Source organism: Colletes latitarsis, chromosome 8 (assembly GCF_051014445.1).
Source record: "Colletes latitarsis isolate SP2378_abdomen chromosome 8, iyColLati1, whole genome shotgun sequence".
NCBI lineage: Eukaryota > Metazoa > Arthropoda > Insecta > Hymenoptera > Colletidae > Colletes > Colletes latitarsis.
The window spans coordinates 32236841-32257410 of NC_135141.1; the positions used below are offsets into that span (position 1 = coordinate 32236841).

A 20570-nucleotide genomic window follows, 5' to 3' on the forward strand; every position below is an offset into this window, starting at 1 on the left:
GCGAAACGTTTACATCCTCGCACACGTACTGCACAAAGGTTACGTGCGTGTGAAACCGCGACGCGAGCGTCTGCGTGCGCACACGATGGAGTAACGATATTTATTATATGTCGGCTATGAATTATGGGCCGTTAACTTTGCCTTCGTGACGCGGCCCTTCGCTCCGCGACCGGCCGGCGAACGAATCGCCGTGCCGCCTTGCAGAAAAATAACCGCATGCCTGGGTGTATTCCCTCCGAGCGAAAAGTTCATGTTTAACTAAGTGGCTTGTTTGCACATATTAATTGAATTTCATTGAATGAAAACGTTAGATTGGCTGCGAACGTCGACTCGAAAATAGAAACGCACGACCGGCTGAAATCGAATAAACTTCATTTCGATTGGAAATTAAACAACGAGGGTACGACTGAAAACTAGCAAAGGCGAATACGTCGAAGCAATAATTTCATTTTAGTCGCGTGAAACGTTTTTCGGTGACAAATTTGTCTGTCTTCGATCGATGTTTATTAGCCAGATGTTTGACCTGAAAAAGCATATTTCGTGACTTTATATTTTGGGGTTATGTCAGGGTTCCTTCCGTTTCCCCCCGACGACGCGGTGTCGCGAAGATTAAAGGTTCTTTGATTCAGTTCGTGACGCCTTTTTTACCCGCGCGCGGCACGTCTGTGACTTCATTAGCCAGTCGAAGCTCCAGACGAACAATTAAGCTTTTTGACATGCCATTCGTGGGAAGGACACGGTACTAAACGGAACGCTTGAGCAGCTTTAACGGTAAATTTACGGGCCTCGGCAAAAAGCACGAAGTTAAATGCTTATTACCAGTACGACGAGGAAACGGAATTGGTTATTCCGCTGCCAAGATCAATTTCCTGTTTAGCACTTTGAAATCTATTCTCCGTATGCTTGCTAGATTAACGAAACTAATGTAACATGGTCATCTTTAAAAAAATTCTACGCAATGGACCCTCGATTATCCGACCTTTGAATAATTAAGGCATTAGAATCATAAACTAAAGGTCACGCGAAGTTAGATAACCTAAAAAAAACATCGACCTTTTATCAAATGTTGAATTGTAATCTCAAAAGCACTATGTTGTTCCTTTTTGGGTGAATTTCCTTTTGACAAATTTATATGTATAATTGCTTGCAAAACTCGACAGAAATCGAGGGAAATCTAATGCCGGTTCGGCGACGTTGCTAAAGAATTTACCAGTACATGACGTAACGCAATTAATTCGTAGCAAAACGACAAATAGAAACGAGTTTCCTGAACAACGTTTAACGAACAGGATCAACGATAGCATTAGTCGTATTATCGGACGCTTGAACGAACGCAATAAAATAGTTGTAAAGAAAATTTTTTATTGCAGGTGTTTGAACTCGCCGATATTAACGGCACCTCGAATTAAGATCACGATATACGAATTAATAGTAACCTTTATAGTATGTTCTTCGTTTACAATTAAATCAAATTATATAAATACGATTTAAAGTAATAAACAGATATGTGGATAGCATCGAATAATTACTCTTCGATCTGTAAGGAAGGAAAGTATTCTATTCCAGAGATACAAAACACGTTTCAACTACCAACGAAAAGGTTTCGTTCAACTGTACGTTAGATCGTACGCCTCTTAATACGATTTAAATATGATTCATATTTTTATTCCATATTCTTGTTTCGAGACTTGATTAGATATTTACTCGAATGGACTTTCTTAGAACTTTTTATGGCTTTTAATTGTCCGGGGAAAAGTTAGAGAGCATCGAAACTCCATTTAAAAGACAAAGCGCAAGCATTGCGGTTAGCTGGTCGGGACAAAGCTAATAAAACCATCGTATCTCTTGTTTTTTGTGGTTATGGAGGAAGACTAAATATAATAGTAAACTGGTAACATGTTGAACGCGTTATGGTAATAGTAGTAGTAATAGAATAAAATAAGACAATATAGATATAAATATAAATGTAATAAAAATACGAAAACAGAAAAAGAAATACAATACAATAATAGAGTAACAATAAATGTGCAAATTAGAGTAATCATACTATATTTCATGCAAGTACATAAGTTAATTTTTATTCGGATTAGAAATAAAGGTTTCTCGAAGATTTGAATCTAATTGTTACACTTTTTGATACGGTACACGTAAACGCTACCAATGATTTCTGAACGTCGACTAATATCGACGATAGTATCGGAAAGGTTACATCGAGTGAAGGTGAAGGTAAAGTGGGAATATGAGATCTATGCTAACGTGGAATACACAATAGGTACATGAACAGTAATTAAGAAATGAGGAAGAACATAGAATCAGCCCCATAAAATGTTATAAAATAGTATTTTGCTTAATATTAGCTGGATGAATCGAATCTTTGATATTTGTAACATTAAATAGTACTGCAATTTTTCCGATCATAAACTTCTTGATTACGTTTGTAATATTTATAAATGTTTTGCATACCATTTGATAAATGGTAAAAAACATACATACACGTTTTTTTTTACTATTTAGCGTGCCTGCAACGATGAAAATGAGATACCGTAATATTATTAATACAGTAATAATTATTATAGTTGGACAGTTTACATAAAAATATAAATTACAATTTGTTATATTAAATCTGTGAAGTATGAAGTTTTAGTTCTACTAAAAAGGAACTCGCAAACAAATTAACAATTGGTGGAAATAATTTTAGTCTTGTTCATGGAGATTCTATTTGACCAGTTCTGTACATTTATGAAACCTGAGAGAACCATGTTACTGAAATTTTATAGTAATTATGGCGGAATACAATATCATACAATGTAAAATGTTAAAAACAGCTTGCAACTGACGCAGGAAAATCTCAGGCACCTATATTAACATAATTATACATTTCCACGAAATAATTCTTACAAGTATCATGTAAATATCTAAACGAATGTCGATTATTGATCAATTAAATAAAAATACACATAGTTCTGGAATCTCAAAGTTGGCATTATTATACCATAGTTTACAAAAATTTCATTTCTGTAAAATATACATACCATCTTGTTTACTTGACTATAGCAGTCTAAATGCAAGAAATGCAAAGATATTGGTATCAGCAATAAGCGAATTGAGTTTGCTAAATTGATGTACCGTTTTCTTGTTTCCTGCCGTGATCGACTGATATTAAAATCCTGCTTTCTTTTAACAAAACAAACCGTACATGTTTGAAAAATTTAACAACAACACACAAATGCTCGACTTATGTGTATGGGTCTAGATAATACTTTATCCGAATAGATAAGAATTAATCATTGATTGACACGGCAGTTGGTGGAAATAAAGGGAATCTATTTATTGCCAAAAATTCCTGTTCTAAAGCATCACAAAATCCCGACCTGTATTTGACTTTTCACTTTCTGAACTTTCACTGCCTTCTTCGCCCTCTGCCGATTCGGACGAAGGGAGCTTCTTCTCGTCGCTAGGTGTAATTTCTTCACTTTGAGTATATTCAGAATGTAATTCTTTTGTACTAGATTTATCTTCTCTGCAAAAAAAAAGAAAAACGATACAAAATTATATTGATCACGGGGGGTGTGGGTGTTTTTTTCCTTCCTTAACTGTACAAATCCGAGTTTCGGACTACCCACACACCCTTAACATTGATTTAAAAATTGTGAAAAATTTATTATTTTGATTCTGAATAGTTACTGACTAATTATATTAATGTGAATTTAAACGTACGAATTAGTCGATGTTGCCTCGTCGGAATCAAAATCTTTCTCCTTCTTTTTTTTCTTTTTTAGTTTCTTATCGGATTCGGACGTGGAGCCATAGTAATCGTACTGAAAATAAATATGTGTAAAATTTATCCTTCGTAAATAATGATCGAAAAATTGATGCATACTTGATAAAGGGGCCAAAACGAAGCAAAGAATCCAACATCTGCTGTTAAATTGGGCAGAAACCAAAGATGACATCTACCAAGTGTTGGAACCCAAAGGAGGCAGAACACAATTAATCTAATAACTGCTAATGCCAAAATGAATACAAGGAATCCAGCAGCTGCAACGCTTATATAATATACACCAAGACGGATTGTTGATGGCCACAATGGAAAGAGACAGAGACCAATTGCACCTAACACTACAAGTGTTCCAAAAAACCAGTAGTACACTGGAATTGGCTCGTATATCCAAACGTAAGCATCATTGCAATCCACAAAATATTGTTCCATATGCATTTCCAGTCGTACCTGATTATTTATTTTTAATTAGTATCTACTCCATTATATTTTACACGCGAAAACACTTACATTATTTCATAAATTAGAAAAAGAAATTAGTTATTATTTTAATAATTAAAACTTACTTTTGGTTTTTTCTTTTTCTCTTCACTTTTGTCTTCAATATTTTTCCCACCTGTTGCATCTTTATTTTTTTTGGACTCCTCCTTCTCTTTTTCAATAGGTTTCTTCTCTTTTTTAATTTCTTTAACCTTTTTCTTTATTCCACGTATTTTACATAATTCTTCCTCAGAAATTACTACTTTTTTTGCTCTATGAAAGAATTTATGCCGTAACATCAAATCCAGGAATTCTGTGACCTGCTCGCGTGTTTCAAATTTAGATTTGCTCCATGGAGAGTTCTCCAATAGAGCATCCACTGCACGAGTGCCAGTGAAGTATTCGACATTGTGATTTCTGTCAAATTTTGTCTTTTTTGATGGTACATTGTTACGAATCCATTTAGCTATAACATACTCGTTTTTGGATGGTTTTTCTTGAACAATTCCATTATCTGTACTTGACACTTCCTGTTGTAAAAAATAAAATTTTCATTTTTGACGTTTCCGTAACGTTCTATATTCAATCGCTATTTATTCATTTTGTAAATAATGCTATGGACCATCGATTAAATGCAGATTTTACTATATAATAAAACTGTTTAGATTAAAATACGACTTGCTAATTTTAAACAGTCGGAATAATAAAAACTCCGACGATACAGATGGTGACCCGAAGTATGCCGGAATACAATCGTAATTAATCTACAATTTCTACGCGAGGAATACTTTAGCATAGCTGTCAAATTTCCATGAATAAGAAAATAAAGAATATATAAAAGGAAAATTAATTATACAATTTAGTTCAATTGAAGAATTTTGAATAGAGTGTATGAATGATGTGTTTGCTACGTCATCCGATGGATTGAGTTGAAACAGTTATTAACAGTGACACGTGTTTTAAAGGAATAAAATAAAATTAACCTAACGTAAATGCTTGTGTTATACTTCCGATTACCAAATAAACAAAACAACACACATGTACGGTTGAATAATATCACGATAATTGCAGCCATATGCGATGCTTACATCTTTGCGCTTCCTGCTTTTCCTGCGTTCCGCCATGTTGTAAATTCCGTCTTGCGCTTGCGCATTCAATCTTATCTATTCATTAACAGAAGCAACAAACGTTTGCGTAATTTGCCAATAACTACTTATGTAGCCGGCTGTTTAAATGTGTGCATTGATTTTTAAAATATAATAATATTGCAGAAGGCTGGTAAGTTTGCGAGGCACAGGAACGTGTGGGGCCCGATTATGGTTTAGAGTCTAAGTCCCTGTTTGTTTACTATACGTATTTTCGGCGCGTTACCGAGATCCGAAACGTACAGACAGGTGATTAATGGTGGGGATAGCTAGTGCAAATGGAAAATCTTTTTCCCTTTCTTCGTCCTGTTCTTAAATTAACCAACTTCTTATAGTACTTGGATTTATTTGTAAATATAATTAAGTTTTTGTTATTTATAAGAACATACTCTTACGTAGAATTCATAAGATTATTACAAATATCGTATTCATATGATTCTTTTGCGCTAGAAGTTGTTTTGAAAGAAATTTTGCTTGATATTGAAATGAAATGATTTGGAGAACTATTTTATTTAATGTACTTGTTGAAAAGTATGTAGCTATTTCTACTGCTTATGGATTAGATATGTAAATGTGTATAGTTATGAGATTTTGCGTGAAGTTAGTTACTGGTTAATAATCGTGTCATTCTTAGCTGAGTATTAATTAAAAACTAAATATTAGCAAATTGGCTGCGATTCGCCTTGCATAGTTCATCATGAATATAGAGCTTCTTCGCTAGGTTAGGTTTGATTCTCATTGATCTAACTCCTCCACCTATCGATTTTGCTATACCTGCACAAGAAAATATGTATCGCTACAAAAAATATCTTTTTCAAAATGAATGCCTCGTTTATTCCTACGACTCTAATTTAGATTCATTATTATTATGGAATCCAAAACTCGGTCCTTGGATTATATATTATGTATAATATTAACGAATTATTACGAATAATCTAATTTTTGTTTGCCACTTTGCCGTTATTGCATATTTGTAGTCAGTATTTCTATACGTATTTGGTTTCACTATTTGTAAATAAAGATTTTTTATACGTATTACAGTTGTCATGTATCATACGTCATATAATGCAGTATCAGATATGTAACTACTTACATATGTACATACTCACGTATGTTTTTAACGTAATTAACATTTAATAACATTTTCAACAAAATATGTAACTTCTAGAGTGATTAAAAATTGTTTAATGCTGCAATGAAATTTGGCTCGCGTGAAAAATTTAATTTAAATTACAGTCTTATGAAGTATAATTTATAAATATTATTGGCTGTTAAATTAGGTTAGTTTTATTTTTATTCGCAATTGTTCATACGTAGATGTATATACAGTATCTGAATTAATTATGTAATCATAAAAAAAATATTAAGATCGTTGCAGTATTTGGTTATTAAGAATCATGTTAAAGTTTAATGGGTTTTATGGAAAGTCGACGGAACGTTTGTCCAGTATTCCATATTCGAAGTTCATGGTCGTAAAAAGATATAAACATCAACATGATATGAAGGTATTATTTCTCTATTTGATGTAACTTTTGTCTAAGTCTAGCATTTTAATTTAAAAATGTATTACTTATGCTTGGAATTAGTTTTCTGGATACTTTAAATGTCATTGTTATTTATTTATGCATATCCGTTATTGAGATAAGAATCAAATGTTTCATTGTACTTTAAGAACTGGTACAAAACATTGGAGGTGCCGGAAGACTGTGAGGATGAAACGCTAAGATTAGCATTTGTTCACCTGGCAAAACGGTTTCACCCAGACAGCGGTACATCTGAAGCTAGTGCAATTAAATTTTCTGAGGTATAACAGCATTTTTATTTATTTCTATACACCATTCGTTATTAATACAATATATGGAACTAGCCATATGAATTATCTACTTTACTTATCTACTTTACACTACCGACAATTAAAATAATCGACAAATAATACAATTTATTTTTTATAATATCAATTTTGTTTTAAATAGATTGAAAATGCTTATAGACAAATTCGTAAGGCGAGAGTGCAGCAGAAAGAAAAAGAAGCAACCTTACCTGATGTTGAAGAATTTGATATTAAAGTATATACACTATAATAGATGTACACACTGTTGCTTGTCCGATAATTCTACTTTCTAGCCATTAAATTTTTAGCATACAGCACCACAACATCGACATTATTTAACGTATAATGTAGGAGTTGGAACATACAGTAAAAGACAGAAACTATATACAGCAGAGAGAGCACAAAAAGCAGTTGATAATGTGATGGAACATAGGTTGAAAAAGCTGCAAGCCGAGGAACGTAACACATTAGTTGGACAAGATAAACAACGTGCCAAAGACATTAAAACACGTTTTGGTATGGACCGTTTGGTAGAAGATTTAATTCAAGAAGCAATGAATAAGGGTCAATTTAAGGATCTACCAGGCATGGGTAAACCTTTGAAAGAAAATATGATTGCCAGAAACCCATATGTTGATTTTGTTACATATAAATTGAACGAGGTATGAAACATGATAAAGTTGGAATACATAGGATGGGAATATTGTCTTTAAAATAAGGAATACCTAATATGTAAAACGCAATATGCCTGTAATTAAATTACAGGTATTAATAGAAAACGGATTTACTCCGGAATGGATACAGTTATCTAAAGAAATCAGAGAGGAAACAGAATACTTACGAAAACGGTTAAAAGAAGCACGAAACGAAGTGGGTTCCCTTCCATTGAGTCTTGAAGATGAAGCATCTTGGAAAAATATTATAGAAGATCTTAGGTCTACAACAAAACGTGTAAATAATAAAATAGATAAATACAATTTATTAGTACCAATACTTCAAAAACAAATGTGTCATATTAAATTAGAAAGTCTTGCAGATGAAGCACTCTCTATACCTCCAGAAAAAATAAATAGGAAACGTTTAAATTATGAAAATATAAATTCAGCTGTTAATGAACATGACAAAGGAATATTCGAAATCATAACTTCTATTTTTAATAAAAAGACTTCGTAAGATATAAAATATAGTTCTTTTACATTCTGTATAAACAGAGCACTCAAGAACTCTGAACACAATGTGCAACCGAAAATTAGGAATCATTATGTACGAATAAAGATAAGTAATTCACAATAACTGGGTAAAAAATATATGTGTATACTTGTAGACAAAAATAGTTACAAAATATTTCGAGTTCAATAATTCCATACAATGGAATTATCTTCTTTTAATTGTATCCTTCCCGTGGTTAAGTGTTTCAAAGCAAGGGGAAATATGCGATGCTCGGCTGTTTTCACACGTTCTTGAAGAGTCTCTACCGTATCGTGTGGTAATACGGGGACTGTTGCTTGTTCGATAATTGCTCCGGAATCTATATCGATCTAAAAATAATTTTTTTTAAACATAAAATACACACAAGCTCTTCAACAAGTATTTAATATATAGTTTTTATATCAATTTATTGTGAATATTTTATACCTCGACAAAATGCACTGTACATCCTGAAACACGTACACCGGCTGCTAGCGCATCTTTATGTGCACACGCGCCTTTAAAGGATGGAAGCAACGAGGGATGCACATTTATTAACGCACCTCGCCATCGGGTTACAAAACTGTCTGATAAAATACGCATGAAACCAGCAAGACAAATTATCTCAACTCCAGCAGCATCAAGTTCGACATTCATCGCCGAATCGAAAGCTACTCGATTAGGATAGTCGGTATGTTTAATAACCTGTTGTCAAATATTAAAATAAAATAAAAGATAGTGAGTTAAAAATTAAAAAATTAAAAAATATTAATTACAACTGTCTTAATGCCAGCTTTTTCAGCTCGTTTAAGTCCTTCAACATCTGCTTTGTTCGATATTACTATGACTATTTCTGCGCCAATATGTTGCGTTGGGTCTCGAGTTGCATCGATTAGTGACTGCAGATTGGTACCGCTACCAGATATGAGAACACCGACTCTTTTCAGAGGCTTGCTTAATCCCATTACGATGTCCGGTACGTATCGTTTCATTTCTAATTCCAAGACTTCTTCAAAATTTCCAACATTTACTCTAATTTGATTTTCTACAATGTTTCGTACAATAAGTATGCATGATGTGCAAATGTACCGCATAGAAAAGTTTTTTTCAAATGATATCGTATAAAACGTACCTTTCTGATTATTTACATATCCAATTACTTTAGGATCTTCTATTTGCAGTTTAAGTAAAACTTCATCCCTGTCTTTTTCCGAACAAATCAAAATGGCGCCAATACCGCAGTTAAATGTTCTTAACATTTCTTCTTTGTTTATGCCACCTGGATAAAATGAATAAACCTAAATAAAAATCGGTGGCCAGTTGGCCGTATTCTCGCATTGTTGGTTCTCCCCTTACCAATAGCCGCTAACCAACCAAAAACTGGTTGTATTTTCCATTTAGTCGCGTCTAATGTTACTCCCATATTTCTCGGTAAAACTCTTGGTATATTTTCTGTAAGACCTCCTCCAGTAATATGCGCAAATGCCTTTACCAAATTCGTTTGCAAAGCAGGAATCACTCCTTTCACATAAATTTTTGTCGGTTTCAAGAGTTCATTGCCTATAATGTATTATAATAAGTATAGATAAACTATTTTTATGAACTTAATGAATAACAGATTAGATAAATAAGTAAATACCAATTGTTTGGCTGTTCTCAGAGAAAGGTGCTATATCCAAATATTTTTTATTTGCTACTTTCAAAACTTTACGAACAAGACTAAATCCATTGCTATGTATTCCATTCGAAGGAAGACCAATTACAACATCACCATGCTTTATGTCGTTTATACGTGGAAGTAATCTGTCCCTTTCTACCGCGCCTACGGCAAATCCTGCTAAATCATATTCTCCGTTAGAATACATATCAGGCATTTCTGCTGTTTCCCCGCCGACCTACAAATAATAGTTTTTATATGATGACCCATTGAAACCCACCATCGCCATAAGTGGCTTAGTACTGCGTAGAATTACGAGTTCTATCAAACGATGTATTAAAAAATCCAAGAGTGATCGATTTAAATCGATTCACTCGAATATTTTCGAAACTATCGACGATACTAAAAAATGATTTTTCTTCCTTTTCGCCCTAATCGAGGCTTGAGAACTATTATGAAGAATCTATATTTCGAATACTTACCAATGAGCATCCGGCTCTTTTACATCCTTCGCTTACTCCGTTTATAACGTCTCTGGCTATATCGACATTCAACTTGCCACAGGCGAAATAATCGAGAAAAAATAATGGCTCTGCACCATGCGCAAGGACATCATTTACACACATAGCTACTAAATCTATGCCTACTGTATCGTGTACGTTGCATTCAAATGCTATCTGTAGAGATAAACCGACGCATAACATTTAGACGATCTTAGTTACGATATAAATACGCATTCGTACCTTTAATTTAGTTCCAACACCATCAGTGCCAGATACTAAAATTGGATCCTTGTAACCTAGTGCTTTTATGTCGAATAATCCACCGAAGCTACCAATCGAACCCAACGTGCCCAAACGTTGTGTCGAACATGCCGATGGCTTAATAGCCGAAATTAACGAGTCGCCCATTGCTATATCCACACCGCTACTTTTATATGTAAGTTGTCCGTGATGTAATATAGATCTGGAAATATTGTGCCATTAACATTAAAAAAAATTAAGAATACCAATTACTCAGTCTTAGTATTTGAATGGAAATTCTGTCACAGAATTTCTTTATTTCGACGTTTTAATGTACCTTGCGATTCCTTTATGTGCTATATCTGTTCTAAATTGTTTTCCTTCGAATGATATGCTTTGAGCAGCGTGTGTCGCTTTGGCGGCAGCTAAAGCTAACGAGGATGCTAAACTTACTGTAATCAGAACTCTTCCTCCTAATAAACAAGCAAAGTCTATGTAGCCTGAAACTTATTTGTAATATTTCTATACAAGTTGATTTATGTTAAAATCATACCATTAGTCAACAATTCTTTTTCGGGAGAAATATCGGTACCACTGTGGAAAATGAAGTGGTTTGATTTTCGTAAAACGTCATTGACGCCAGTTATAACTTGGCCTTTTGATGATGATGACGGATATCCGCGAGATGCCAAAACAACACCGACAGCAAATACATTTTCTTGCCATGTGACTAGAGATTCGACTAGAGAACCCTCGCAACAAGCCTAAGCGATAGTATACGTTAAATTAATTTCGATAAAATACTAATATATTGAAGCAGTGCTTTCCAATCTATTTTACATCACGACACATTTATATGGTATTTACGCAAATAAAGTTCCTTCGTTATTTCATTACTAATTTCTTCACGGCACATTAGTATACCGCGTCAGACTCGTTAAAAACCAGTAAAGTAGTAATTACCTTCATAATTGTAAACAAATCTGATTTCAGCAACGGCAACACCACCTGCGTCTCTGGATCTCCGAATCTGCAATTAAATTCTAAAACCTTGGGTCCAGTCTTTGTTAACATTAATCCAGCGTATAGTACACCTAAATTTTTTAATGCAATATTGTAATTACGAACAGTTTAAATAGATTTAATTTGTGCATTAACCACTTGAGCGATTATCTTGTATAACGTACCAACAAATGGGATTTGCTCCTCTTTAAGGCCTTTAATGGTTTTCTGAAGGATATCTAATTTCACTGCTTCGTAATCTTCTGTTTGTAATAAGGGGCACGGGCAATAAGCGCCCATACCACCAGTATTTGGTCCCATATCTCCATTAAATATTCTTTTATGATCTTGTGCAGGTGCCATTGGTACAACAGTATTTCCTGCGATGAAAGAAACCTTAATAATATCATATTAGAATTAGAGATTAGAATGAAATTTAAGGGGATGTTCTAGTCTAAACATTTATTTTTTATGTGTTCTTTGGAATTGAAAAATAAAAAGAAACTGTGACACTTTTGTATCGGATTTGGTTGCACGATTTTAGCCTGTATTTAAAAAGTTCACAGCTGGTTTAATGCTTTAGACAAGAATACCCCTTTAAGTCTTTTGTTCAGAATACCCTATATTGTATACCATCTGTAAATGCTAGCACAGAAACTTCTTCGCCCTCGAGTAGCTCTTCTACAACTATTGACTCTCCAGCTGATCCAAACTTTTTGTTTGTTAAAATTTCATCTATTGCTGTACATGCTTCTTGTTGATCCTTTGCTACAATAACTCCTTTTCCAGCTGCTAAACCCGAAGCCTTTATTACAAGTGCTGGAAATGGTGCACTATAATAAATCATTACACATGTAACAGTTTTAAATAATTAATCTGCGAATGAAATTTTATATTTACCTCGTCACAAATTGCTTCGCTTCGTCTGCGTTTGTAAATCCTTTCCAGTTTGCTGTAGGAATTTTGTGTCTGTCCATGAAATTCTTTGCCCAATATTTGTCAGATTCAATTTTAGATGCTGCCATTTGTGGCCCGAAGCAATCAATTCCTGCATTTTTTAATTGATCTGCTAATCCATTTGCCAAATATTCTTCTGGACCAACAACTACTAAATTTACATTGTTCTCCTTGCTCCAGTACGCTACTTCCTACCAAAATGTATAACTTTAGCATAGTTTTAATATATTTTAAGTTTAAAAAGTAAACAATGGTAGAAAAGTGAAAAAAACATACCTCATTATTCTTTACATTTAGTTTCACTAAATGAACCTTATCCACTGATGAAATTCCATTGTTTCCAGGCGAAACGTATATTTTATTTACCTAAACAATAATTCAGATTTTAAGACACAATTGTAAGTATAAAAAAGTTACCATTAAATTTTACTTAAATACATATGTATTAATAAGGCATTTGTTAATTGATTACATTTAAAATACTTACATAAGGAGACTGTGAAAGTTTCCAGGCAATTGCATGTTCTCTACCACCACCGCCAATAACCAAAACGGTATATTGCATAGTGCCTAAAGGATATAAAGTTACAAAGTTAACAAAATTCTTCGTAATGTTAATCGTTCTACTAATAAACAAAATTATCAAATTGCTATGATATTTATGCCATCTTCTATAATTTACTTCAACAAAACTACTTTCGCATTAAAAACGTAAAACAAATCAGATTGGTCTTTTGTTTCCGAATTTTATGCATGTTTTAAACAATACGCACTATTTTTATCTTGTTCACGTTCTTCTAATAATACACGTGCTTGAAGGTTGTCGATTTGTGGTATTTGAAAATATTTGTTTCTTGATACAACAGGTGGTGACGAAGTGTAGGCGAGATTGGTCGAAATACTTTGGCTTTTTCCTCTTTCATAGAACGATCTCTAACGAGTATAACAGAGATTGCTTCTTCGCAGGGGTTAATCCATTATAACCTGCATATCACGAGTGATGACTCCCTGACCTTTCAAAACAGTTCATGATATTTACAGACCATTTTTTTTTTATTGTGAAATACATATGCTGGTTAACAGCACATATACATATAGGGAAACTCAAAACAGACAAACGTAATTTGCTACTGAAAAGAAAAAAAAACGGGACAGACATTGCTTAATGCTTGTAATATACAGCTAGTTGCAAAATTGAACGTATACGTATGCATTTAGGAATATATTTATTTCTATTGGCTTCGTATAGGTAATAGGTTCTTATGTTCCTTAAAAAATCTTTCGTCAACGTTTTAGAGACCAACAATATATAAATGATAAGAAAACATGTTTACAAGACAATAGAAAATATCTGTTATTACAGCAATATTTTTGATTTTTATGTTTTTGTATGGCTATCAGATCATTTACTTCGAAACGTAAAATATTTTGGTAAGAATTAATAAATTAGAACAAAGGGAACGAAGGCAATTTAATAATTGTTAGCCCAGAAGAACATTTGGCAAATAGATTAGCATATGAATTAAAAAATCTAAGAATCGTTATTTATCGTCCTTCGACAAGAAGAAGGCACAGCATGTTTATATCCCCACTCTTGCTGCAGTCCGCTGATTGGCTGTTACCGATCTTCGTCATCGTTTTCGACCAATAGTTGTGAGTCAGTAGACCAACAGGAGTGGAGATGTAAACACGCTGCGCCAGGCACAGTGTGCCTTCTTCTCGCGGTAGAATGGTACGTTGTTCAAGCTATTTCAACTAGATACTAAAGACCGTGAAGTTTTTTCGGACGATGATATTTTGTTTCCATTTCAGCGAAGTATTACACAGTCATCGTGAAACAGAATAATCGAAATATTAAACAAACAAAACATGCCCTTATAATTTGACATATTTACGAAAGATTTCACGTATGATATATTTCTACAAATATGTTTAATTTCAACGTCGTCAACCAGACGAGGCAATGTTGGTCTTCTACGGTTTTGCCTCTTTGTCGAAGCACGTGTCAAAATGGTAATCATCGATGCCATAGATTTTTATCCAGCGATAAGAAAGCTGCGAAATCAACTGAAAGTGAAAATGTAGTTTCCGCCGAAGTCGCCGTTGTTAAAGACTGCAAAATACCTCCAGAAGTTAGTGATCGAAAACGTTTTAATTCTGTTTCGTCCATCTCCAAAACAATTAATATCTTTCTGTTAAAATCATAAAATTCTACGAAACGTAACGTCGATTAATTTTTAATATCGAAGACTGTTCATTATTTATCGACGAATTAGTACAATTTCATTGTATGACTTGTATACGTAGGAACGAAAACCGGAAGAAAAACCAAATCTCCAGACAGTTCGGGTATATCGTTGGAATCCAGAAAAGTCAAATATAAAACCATATATGCAACAGTTCACTGTTGATTTAAATAAATGCGGTACAATGGTCTTGGATGTATTGGCGTTAATAAAAGCACAACACGATCCCACGTTGTCTTACCGGCGATCGTGTCGCGAAGGAATCTGTGGATGTTGTTCGATGAACATAAATGGCGTCAACACCTTGGCTTGCGTCACGTAATATGTCAATTTGAAAATACCTTCTTCTTTTTTTACGAAAGATAAAACCGTAAAAGTGTCTTATATAATTTGTAAAATATACAGGGTGTTCGGCCACCTCTGGGACAAAATTTTAATGGGAGATTCTAGAGGTCAAACTAAGACGAAAATCAAGAATACCAATTTGTTGATGTTCGTCTTATTTTAACCTTTAGAATCTTCCATTAAAATGTATGAAATCGTTTTCTTTGCTCTTAGAAAAGTGACGAAATCATCGAAACCAATAGTCATATATCCTTTACCGCATTCGTACGTAATTAGAGATTTAATAACGGATATGGAACAATTCTTGAAACAATATCAATATGTCGAACCGTTTTTAAAGCGTCCTGGGGAAGAAAATTTTATCGGTTTACGACAGATACTACAGAGTCCAAAAGATAGAAATAAACTTAATGGTTTATATGAATGCATACTTTGTGGATGCTGTACTTTTGCCTGTCCACCATATTGGTGGCTTGGTGATAAATTTCTGGGACCTGCGACTCTTTTGCAGGTGTATACTAAAAAAACATTAAAATATTTTTAGTTTCGATAAATAACAAACACGTTAAATTAAAATTTAAGTTAGTTTAATGCAAACTAACTTTTTTATTGTGCAGGCTTATAGATGGATAATAGATTCGCGTGATATGGCACATAAAGAAAGACTCAGCAAATTGCGAGATTTTTATTCGGTATATCGATGTCATACTATTTTCAATTGCACGAAAACGTGTCCAAAGGTATAAAATGTTATCTAGGAAAACGAAAGAAAACTGAAACATTTCCAGTAATTTATATTTCAATATTATATCGACAAATTTCTTAAAGGGTTTGAATCCTGGAAGAGCAATAGCTCAAATAAAGCGTTTGTTGGCGGGACTTTGTAAAAAAGAACGACCGGAAATGGAAACTCCACTTCCAAACCCTTGCAACGGTGAAGAAATATATCAATGCAAGGAAGAGTAGCTACAAGAAAAGAAAATATGATCCGCGAAATATAAACCGGTATTTTTTGATTACACGCAAGATCTTGCGTGCTTTAAACTGAACAAATTATCGAATTACATTGTATACATTAATCATAAAATCATGTAGGAAAAGAATAACGCTATACAAATAACTTTTATTGACAAGAAGCATGTAAGCATATAAAGTACAAAAATAATTTCTTAAAATTATTACTTAAATAACATTTTGGTATTCGTTTCAGGTTCCATACTTTGTTGTTAAATATCTTTATAGTTAGTGGAGCTTAATTTTAGTAACGCTATAATTTCACTGGTTAGTTAAATCAATTGAAAGTATAATTACTTTTAATCTCATTTTTTATCAACTTTATGAACTAAAATACTAATCTTTTACGATATATTTTTCAACTTTTTTGTTGCCCTGGGAATTATTCAGGTTATATCACACATACATCGCGTAACACACAGCAAATAGATTAGAGCTCGTTAATTTCTAAGAAAGTATTATGAAAAGTTCGAAATTGTGTTATTGTATTTTATATACGTAATATTAGAAAAGATACGAAATTTCAGAATGTCAATGATATATCACTACTTAATCCTATTATTTGTACTTATACATCCAGTCGCGCTCGTTTTATTATACGTTTGTATTCACTGTTGACTTGGCAATTCCTCGAGACACTCGAAGGCATTGTATTTTCCTGATCGTCTCTCGATAATAAGTTGTCAATCGTGTCTCGGAGATCACGATCCTGTAACCAGGGATGTAACAAAACTTGTTTTATGGTAATCCGTTTTCTTGGATCGACCGTCATCATACGTTTAATCTAAAAGAACGAAATTGTCAGAAATTAAAGGAACTAGAAAATTTTATTTAAAAAACTTTCCGCTTATACCAAATCTATAGCTTTCTCAGAGACGTGTCCAAATTTTGAAGCGGGAAAACCATAATATCCTTTCATTATTTGGTCTTGTAAGCTAATATTCTTGTTTTGGCAATTAAAAGGAACTGCACCGCTCAAACACGCGTACAATATTACTCCTAGACTCCAAACATCTACCTGGATATTGAAAATGTTAAAAAATGAAATTTTACAATTTGCAATACTTGGTTACCGGTTTTCTGAATAAATAAATCTATAAGTATACACTTTTATATACGTACTTGATTCGTGTAAGAACCACGTCCAGTATTAAATAATATTTCTGGTGCAACGTACATAGGTGTTCCACAGAAAGTTTTCATCATGGTTTGTGCATCAACTAATTTCGACAAACCAAAGTCTGATACTTTAGCTAATGTAACATCTGAATCACTAGCTAATAATATATTTTCTGGCTATAAATTAATAACATTCATTTATTGTTTGAATTTAATATAAAATATATTCCTCAAAATGATTATTAAAGAATCGACTGTTCAAATGACTTTAACGTTTAATAAGATAATGTTTAGTAAAAATATTATTATATTATAGGGCTGTGCGGGTAGCCCGAAATTCAAGCTCGAGCCTGAGTTTTGGATTACCCTTACACCTCCACTATGCTACATATTTCTTCCTTTCATTTTACCGAGTTATTTCTAATTACGATCATCTGCTTATCTTGTGTAACGTATATTTAGAAAAGAAATACCTTCAAGTCCCTATGAGTTATACCAGAGTCATGAAGATAACTAACAGCAAGTACAACTTGATAAAAGATTAGTTTTGCAGTCTTTTCTGACAGTCTGCCTCTGTTTTTGATTCTTTCAAATAGCTCACCACCTTCCATTAATTCTAAAACTATATATACAGCCTTTTGACTATCCACAATCTCTTCCAATCGAACGACACAGGGCTAAAAGTAAAATATTTGTTAATAAAATATTATTAATTTCGATAATCTATGATACCATATTAGCTTACATGCTTCAAAGCTTTTAATATTTTTACTTCGTTCATAATCTTTTCTGGGTCATTCAGTGGATGTCTGTGTCCACTCGCGCCACCCAGCTTCATAATTGTTTTCATTGCAAATCTTTTACATCCAATTTTTGAGAATACCATTTTTACTTCTCCACATGCTCCAGACCCTAGTTTACGCGACACTGCATATTTGCTTTTCAGCTCTAAAGGCAAATCATTGCTTTCAAATGCAGTGGTGCTCATAAATATATACACTGTTACAAATATAGAAAAGACACATGTAATTAAAGACTACATTGTATTTAAAATGTTAACATGAAATATTTAAATTGTAAAAATAAGCATTAAAGGCCATTAAAGTACCTACCTGTAACAATTGGTTGAGCTAAAGATATCACATCGTTGCTTTCCAGTACAACTTTCTTGCCACGGCCTATTTTTACTTTATTAACAAAAGTCCCATTTTGGCTTAAATCTTCTAAATATATTACAGCGTCATTTATATTACTATTAATGAACTCTCTAGTTATTCTAAAGTGTTGTTTACTCATCACACTAAGCCATTTTGATTTTAACTCGTTTTCGGTTATACATATATCACATTTTTCTGAACGACCAAGCGTGTAAATGTCCTTGGTCATTTCTACATAAATAATTATTTTTAAACGTTACAAATTACAAAAAGCGACATTGTATTTTATAATTATAATCGATAAACGGCACAAGTAAAATATAACTATATATGTTACAAGATATACATAGACAAACATAAACAATATTAAATACACAAAAGTATTTACCCATTGTTTTAAAAGGTAACTTAATGGGACATAATCTCCCCCATACGACTGTAGCTTTTTTTTGCGATAACTCTTGAGATTGTGTCAAACATACCGAGTCTGCACTTTGTGTATCAGGCAATGTTAAAACAATTTGTTCATCGTTCATATTTAGGAATTAATTGGTTCAATATAAACCAAAACTATTCGTGATCCACGTCTAAATTCTCGATGTCAATGAAATAAAATACGATGAAGTCCACCGTAAACAATACTAACCCATAGCAACACAATTTTAGCGTTATTTTTCATTCAGCTACTAATCAAAACACTATATAAATTAAATAAGAAGCGTATATTAATCTCGTCGATTGAAATGTTTCGAAATGTATATTGGGCATACAAAAGAAATCAAATGGATACTACACAACTATGTCCCATAACGTAATTCACGGTACAAGTTCTTGCAATACGGAATACTAAATTTGTTTAGAAGAAAACGTGGGTACTATTTGAAATTGTAAAGATTCGGAACTTCGCGATTTCGCCTGTAGCCTAGGTAGAATACGTTTCCATGACGATCTACACAAAGTCAATCAACGGACAAACCACTGAAATTGTCATTGTTTATTGAGTACCGTCTACGAAATGTAGCTATGATTATTAAAGTGATATATGTCATAAGTGAAGAAATCAAAAACAATCGAGATATTTATTTGTTTTATGTTAAATTAATTTGTGTTCCAATATTATTGAATAATTCTTTTCAAATAGTCGCGAAGTAAGCAATGACACTAGATGTCGCTGTCATATTTATCTATTTCGATGTCAGAATTGTTTTTCAATCAAAAATCGAGGTCACATTCATTTTCTCAAACAACACTTCATACTACCATTGTACGTTTCAAATTAACGTAAAGAAAAGAATGAATAAATGTTTATCTGCAATGGAAAACAATTTGAACGTTTGTCGTAGTGTGAGGATTCCACAGTAATTTGTAAAGGGCATCAGAATATGTAGTTTAGCGAATTTTAAAGTAGTATAACTGCATTGAATATTCTAACAGTGAATTTCAATGAGGCGATCGAATAAAATTGTACGTTCTCGAAACGATTTACTGAATATTTACTTTACTTAAAAATCGAAAAGTTATCGACACGTGGTGTTAAAACACGAAAAAAATAGCTAAAAAAATAAATGTATTCAAAGTACTTATGAGGGAAGAGAAATTGGAAATTTAAAATATGTATATAAAATTCTGTCGTTTGCTATTTAATTTCAAGAAAAATAAGACAATTGTAAACGACGACTGTCAACAAATTGAACAAATGCCACAAAAAATCATACTAAATCAAGGTCTGTACATTCAATTAATTATTAGCAAATTAAGTTTTCATTAAAATGCGCGAAGTTTCACAAATGTTATAGTTTGCATTGCCAATGAGCCAAGAGGCTCTGAAATTGGTTAACATCAGCGACTTGTTGAACTTAAGACGCGACATCTATTTTGAAGGCATTAATATTAATATTAATTCCAGCC

At 33.1% G+C, this 20570-nt stretch overlaps 5 protein-coding genes across 12 annotated transcripts; 2 read left to right on the top strand and 3 right to left on the bottom strand.

The window, feature by feature from the left end:
* Positions 1–2837: 2837 nt before the first annotated feature.
* Trp1 (translocation protein 1) lies at positions 2838–5506 on the bottom strand. Of its 2 annotated transcripts, none has more exons than XM_076771574.1 (5): positions 5347–5506; positions 4345–4788; positions 3881–4228; positions 3718–3818; positions 2838–3520 (listed from the first exon to the last, which is right to left on the bottom strand). In XM_076771574.1, the coding sequence occupies exons 1-5, from the start codon at positions 5380–5382 to the stop codon at positions 3349–3351; spliced, it is 1101 nt and encodes a 366-aa protein (XP_076627689.1). In that variant the 5' UTR covers positions 5383–5506; the 3' UTR covers positions 2838–3348. The 2 variants fall into 2 exon arrangements, with proteins under 2 accessions (XP_076627689.1, XP_076627688.1); XM_076771573.1 differs by having other exon boundaries at positions 5247–5370.
* Positions 5507–5633: 127 nt separating this feature from the next.
* Positions 5634–8581, top strand: LOC143344940 (dnaJ homolog subfamily C member 28). 6 transcript variants are annotated; one of them, XM_076771579.1, is made up of 7 exons: positions 5775–6683; positions 6772–6908; positions 7076–7207; positions 7377–7469; positions 7543–7896; positions 8000–8185; positions 8271–8423. In XM_076771579.1, exons 2-7 carry the CDS (start codon positions 6801–6803, stop codon positions 8301–8303), a joined length of 906 nt encoding a protein of 301 aa, XP_076627694.1. In that variant the 5' UTR covers positions 5775–6683; positions 6772–6800; the 3' UTR covers positions 8304–8423. The 6 variants fall into 6 exon arrangements, with proteins under 6 accessions (XP_076627692.1, XP_076627691.1, XP_076627690.1 ...); XM_076771580.1 differs by lacking the exon at positions 8271–8423 and adding an exon at positions 8446–8581 and having other exon boundaries at positions 5776–6683; XM_076771577.1 differs by lacking the exon at positions 5775–6683 and adding an exon at positions 5634–5652 and having other exon boundaries at positions 6831–6908; positions 8000–8407.
* On the bottom strand, positions 8056–13759 carry Gart (trifunctional purine biosynthetic protein adenosine-3 Gart). Its single transcript, XM_076771560.1, has 18 exons — positions 13555–13759; positions 13269–13351; positions 13058–13147; positions 12725–12972; positions 12458–12657; positions 12010–12204; positions 11786–11916; positions 11376–11586; positions 11160–11295; positions 10823–11045; positions 10562–10756; positions 10062–10317; positions 9779–9982; positions 9555–9701; positions 9199–9467; positions 8870–9127; positions 8573–8772; positions 8056–8171 (listed from the first exon to the last, which is right to left on the bottom strand). Exons 2-17 carry the CDS (start codon positions 13344–13346, stop codon positions 8587–8589), a joined length of 3027 nt encoding a protein of 1008 aa, XP_076627675.1. The 5' UTR covers positions 13347–13351; positions 13555–13759; the 3' UTR covers positions 8056–8171; positions 8573–8586.
* Positions 13760–14463: 704 nt separating this feature from the next.
* LOC143344942 (succinate dehydrogenase [ubiquinone] iron-sulfur subunit, mitochondrial) lies at positions 14464–16347 on the top strand. 2 transcript variants are annotated; one of them, XM_076771581.1, is made up of 6 exons: positions 14464–14513; positions 14594–14913; positions 15089–15345; positions 15586–15883; positions 15990–16112; positions 16201–16347. In XM_076771581.1, exons 2-6 carry the CDS (start codon positions 14710–14712, stop codon positions 16336–16338), a joined length of 1020 nt encoding a protein of 339 aa, XP_076627696.1. In that variant the 5' UTR covers positions 14464–14513; positions 14594–14709; the 3' UTR covers positions 16339–16347. The 2 variants fall into 2 exon arrangements, with proteins under 2 accessions (XP_076627696.1, XP_076627698.1); XM_076771583.1 differs by lacking the exon at positions 14464–14513 and having other exon boundaries at positions 14576–14794.
* Positions 16348–16475: 128 nt separating this feature from the next.
* LOC143344935 (serine/threonine-protein kinase Chk2) lies at positions 16476–20197 on the bottom strand. The gene is made up of 7 exons (XM_076771566.1): positions 19051–20197; positions 18618–18893; positions 18251–18504; positions 17979–18182; positions 17509–17682; positions 17240–17404; positions 16476–17170 (listed from the first exon to the last, which is right to left on the bottom strand). The coding sequence occupies exons 1-7, from the start codon at positions 19196–19198 to the stop codon at positions 16955–16957; spliced, it is 1437 nt and encodes a 478-aa protein (XP_076627681.1). The 5' UTR covers positions 19199–20197; the 3' UTR covers positions 16476–16954.
* Positions 20198–20570: the final 373 nt, after the last annotated feature.

Bases quoted from the DNA above. Each gene is read 5' to 3' on its own strand.
- Gart (XM_076771560.1), bottom strand. From the start codon at position 13,346: ATGCAATATACCGTTTTGGTTATTGGCGGTGGTGGTAGAGAACATGCA. The intron at 11,296-11,375 runs GTATGATTTTAA...CTTGTTTATTAG, and splicing joins AAAAGAATTGTTGACTAATG to GAGGAAGAGTTCTGATTACA. The intron at 9,128-9,198 runs GTAATTAATATT...ATTTGACAACAG, and splicing joins AAGCTGGCATTAAGACAGTT to GTTATTAAACATACCGACTA.
- LOC143344940 (XM_076771576.1), top strand. From the start codon at position 6,801: ATGTTAAAGTTTAATGGGTTTTATGGAAAGTCGACGGAACGTTTGTCC. The intron at 7,208-7,376 runs GTATAACAGCAT...TGTTTTAAATAG, and splicing joins GTGCAATTAAATTTTCTGAG to ATTGAAAATGCTTATAGACA. The intron at 7,470-7,542 runs GTATATACACTA...TTAAATTTTTAG, and splicing joins TTGAAGAATTTGATATTAAA to CATACAGCACCACAACATCG.
- LOC143344935 (XM_076771566.1), bottom strand. From the start codon at position 19,198: ATGAACGATGAACAAATTGTTTTAACATTGCCTGATACACAAAGTGCA. The intron at 18,894-19,050 runs GTAAATACTTTT...TTATTTATGTAG, and splicing joins GTTACCTTTTAAAACAATGG to AAATGACCAAGGACATTTAC. The intron at 18,505-18,617 runs GTAGGTACTTTA...TATTTGTAACAG, and splicing joins AGCTCAACCAATTGTTACAG to TGTATATATTTATGAGCACC.
- Trp1 (XM_076771573.1), bottom strand. From the start codon at position 5,333: ATGGCTGCAATTATCGTGATATTATTCAACCGTACATGTGTGTTGTTT. The intron at 4,789-5,246 runs GTTAGGTTAATT...TTTTTACAACAG, and splicing joins AGTATAACACAAGCATTTAC to GAAGTGTCAAGTACAGATAA. The intron at 3,819-3,880 runs GTATGCATCAAT...ATTTATTTTCAG, and splicing joins CGTTTTGGCCCCTTTATCAA to TACGATTACTATGGCTCCAC.
- LOC143344942 (XM_076771581.1), top strand. From the start codon at position 14,710: ATGTTTAATTTCAACGTCGTCAACCAGACGAGGCAATGTTGGTCTTCT. The intron at 15,884-15,989 runs GTGTATACTAAA...TTTATTGTGCAG, and splicing joins GACCTGCGACTCTTTTGCAG to GCTTATAGATGGATAATAGA. The intron at 16,113-16,200 runs GTATAAAATGTT...AATTTCTTAAAG, and splicing joins GCACGAAAACGTGTCCAAAG to GGTTTGAATCCTGGAAGAGC.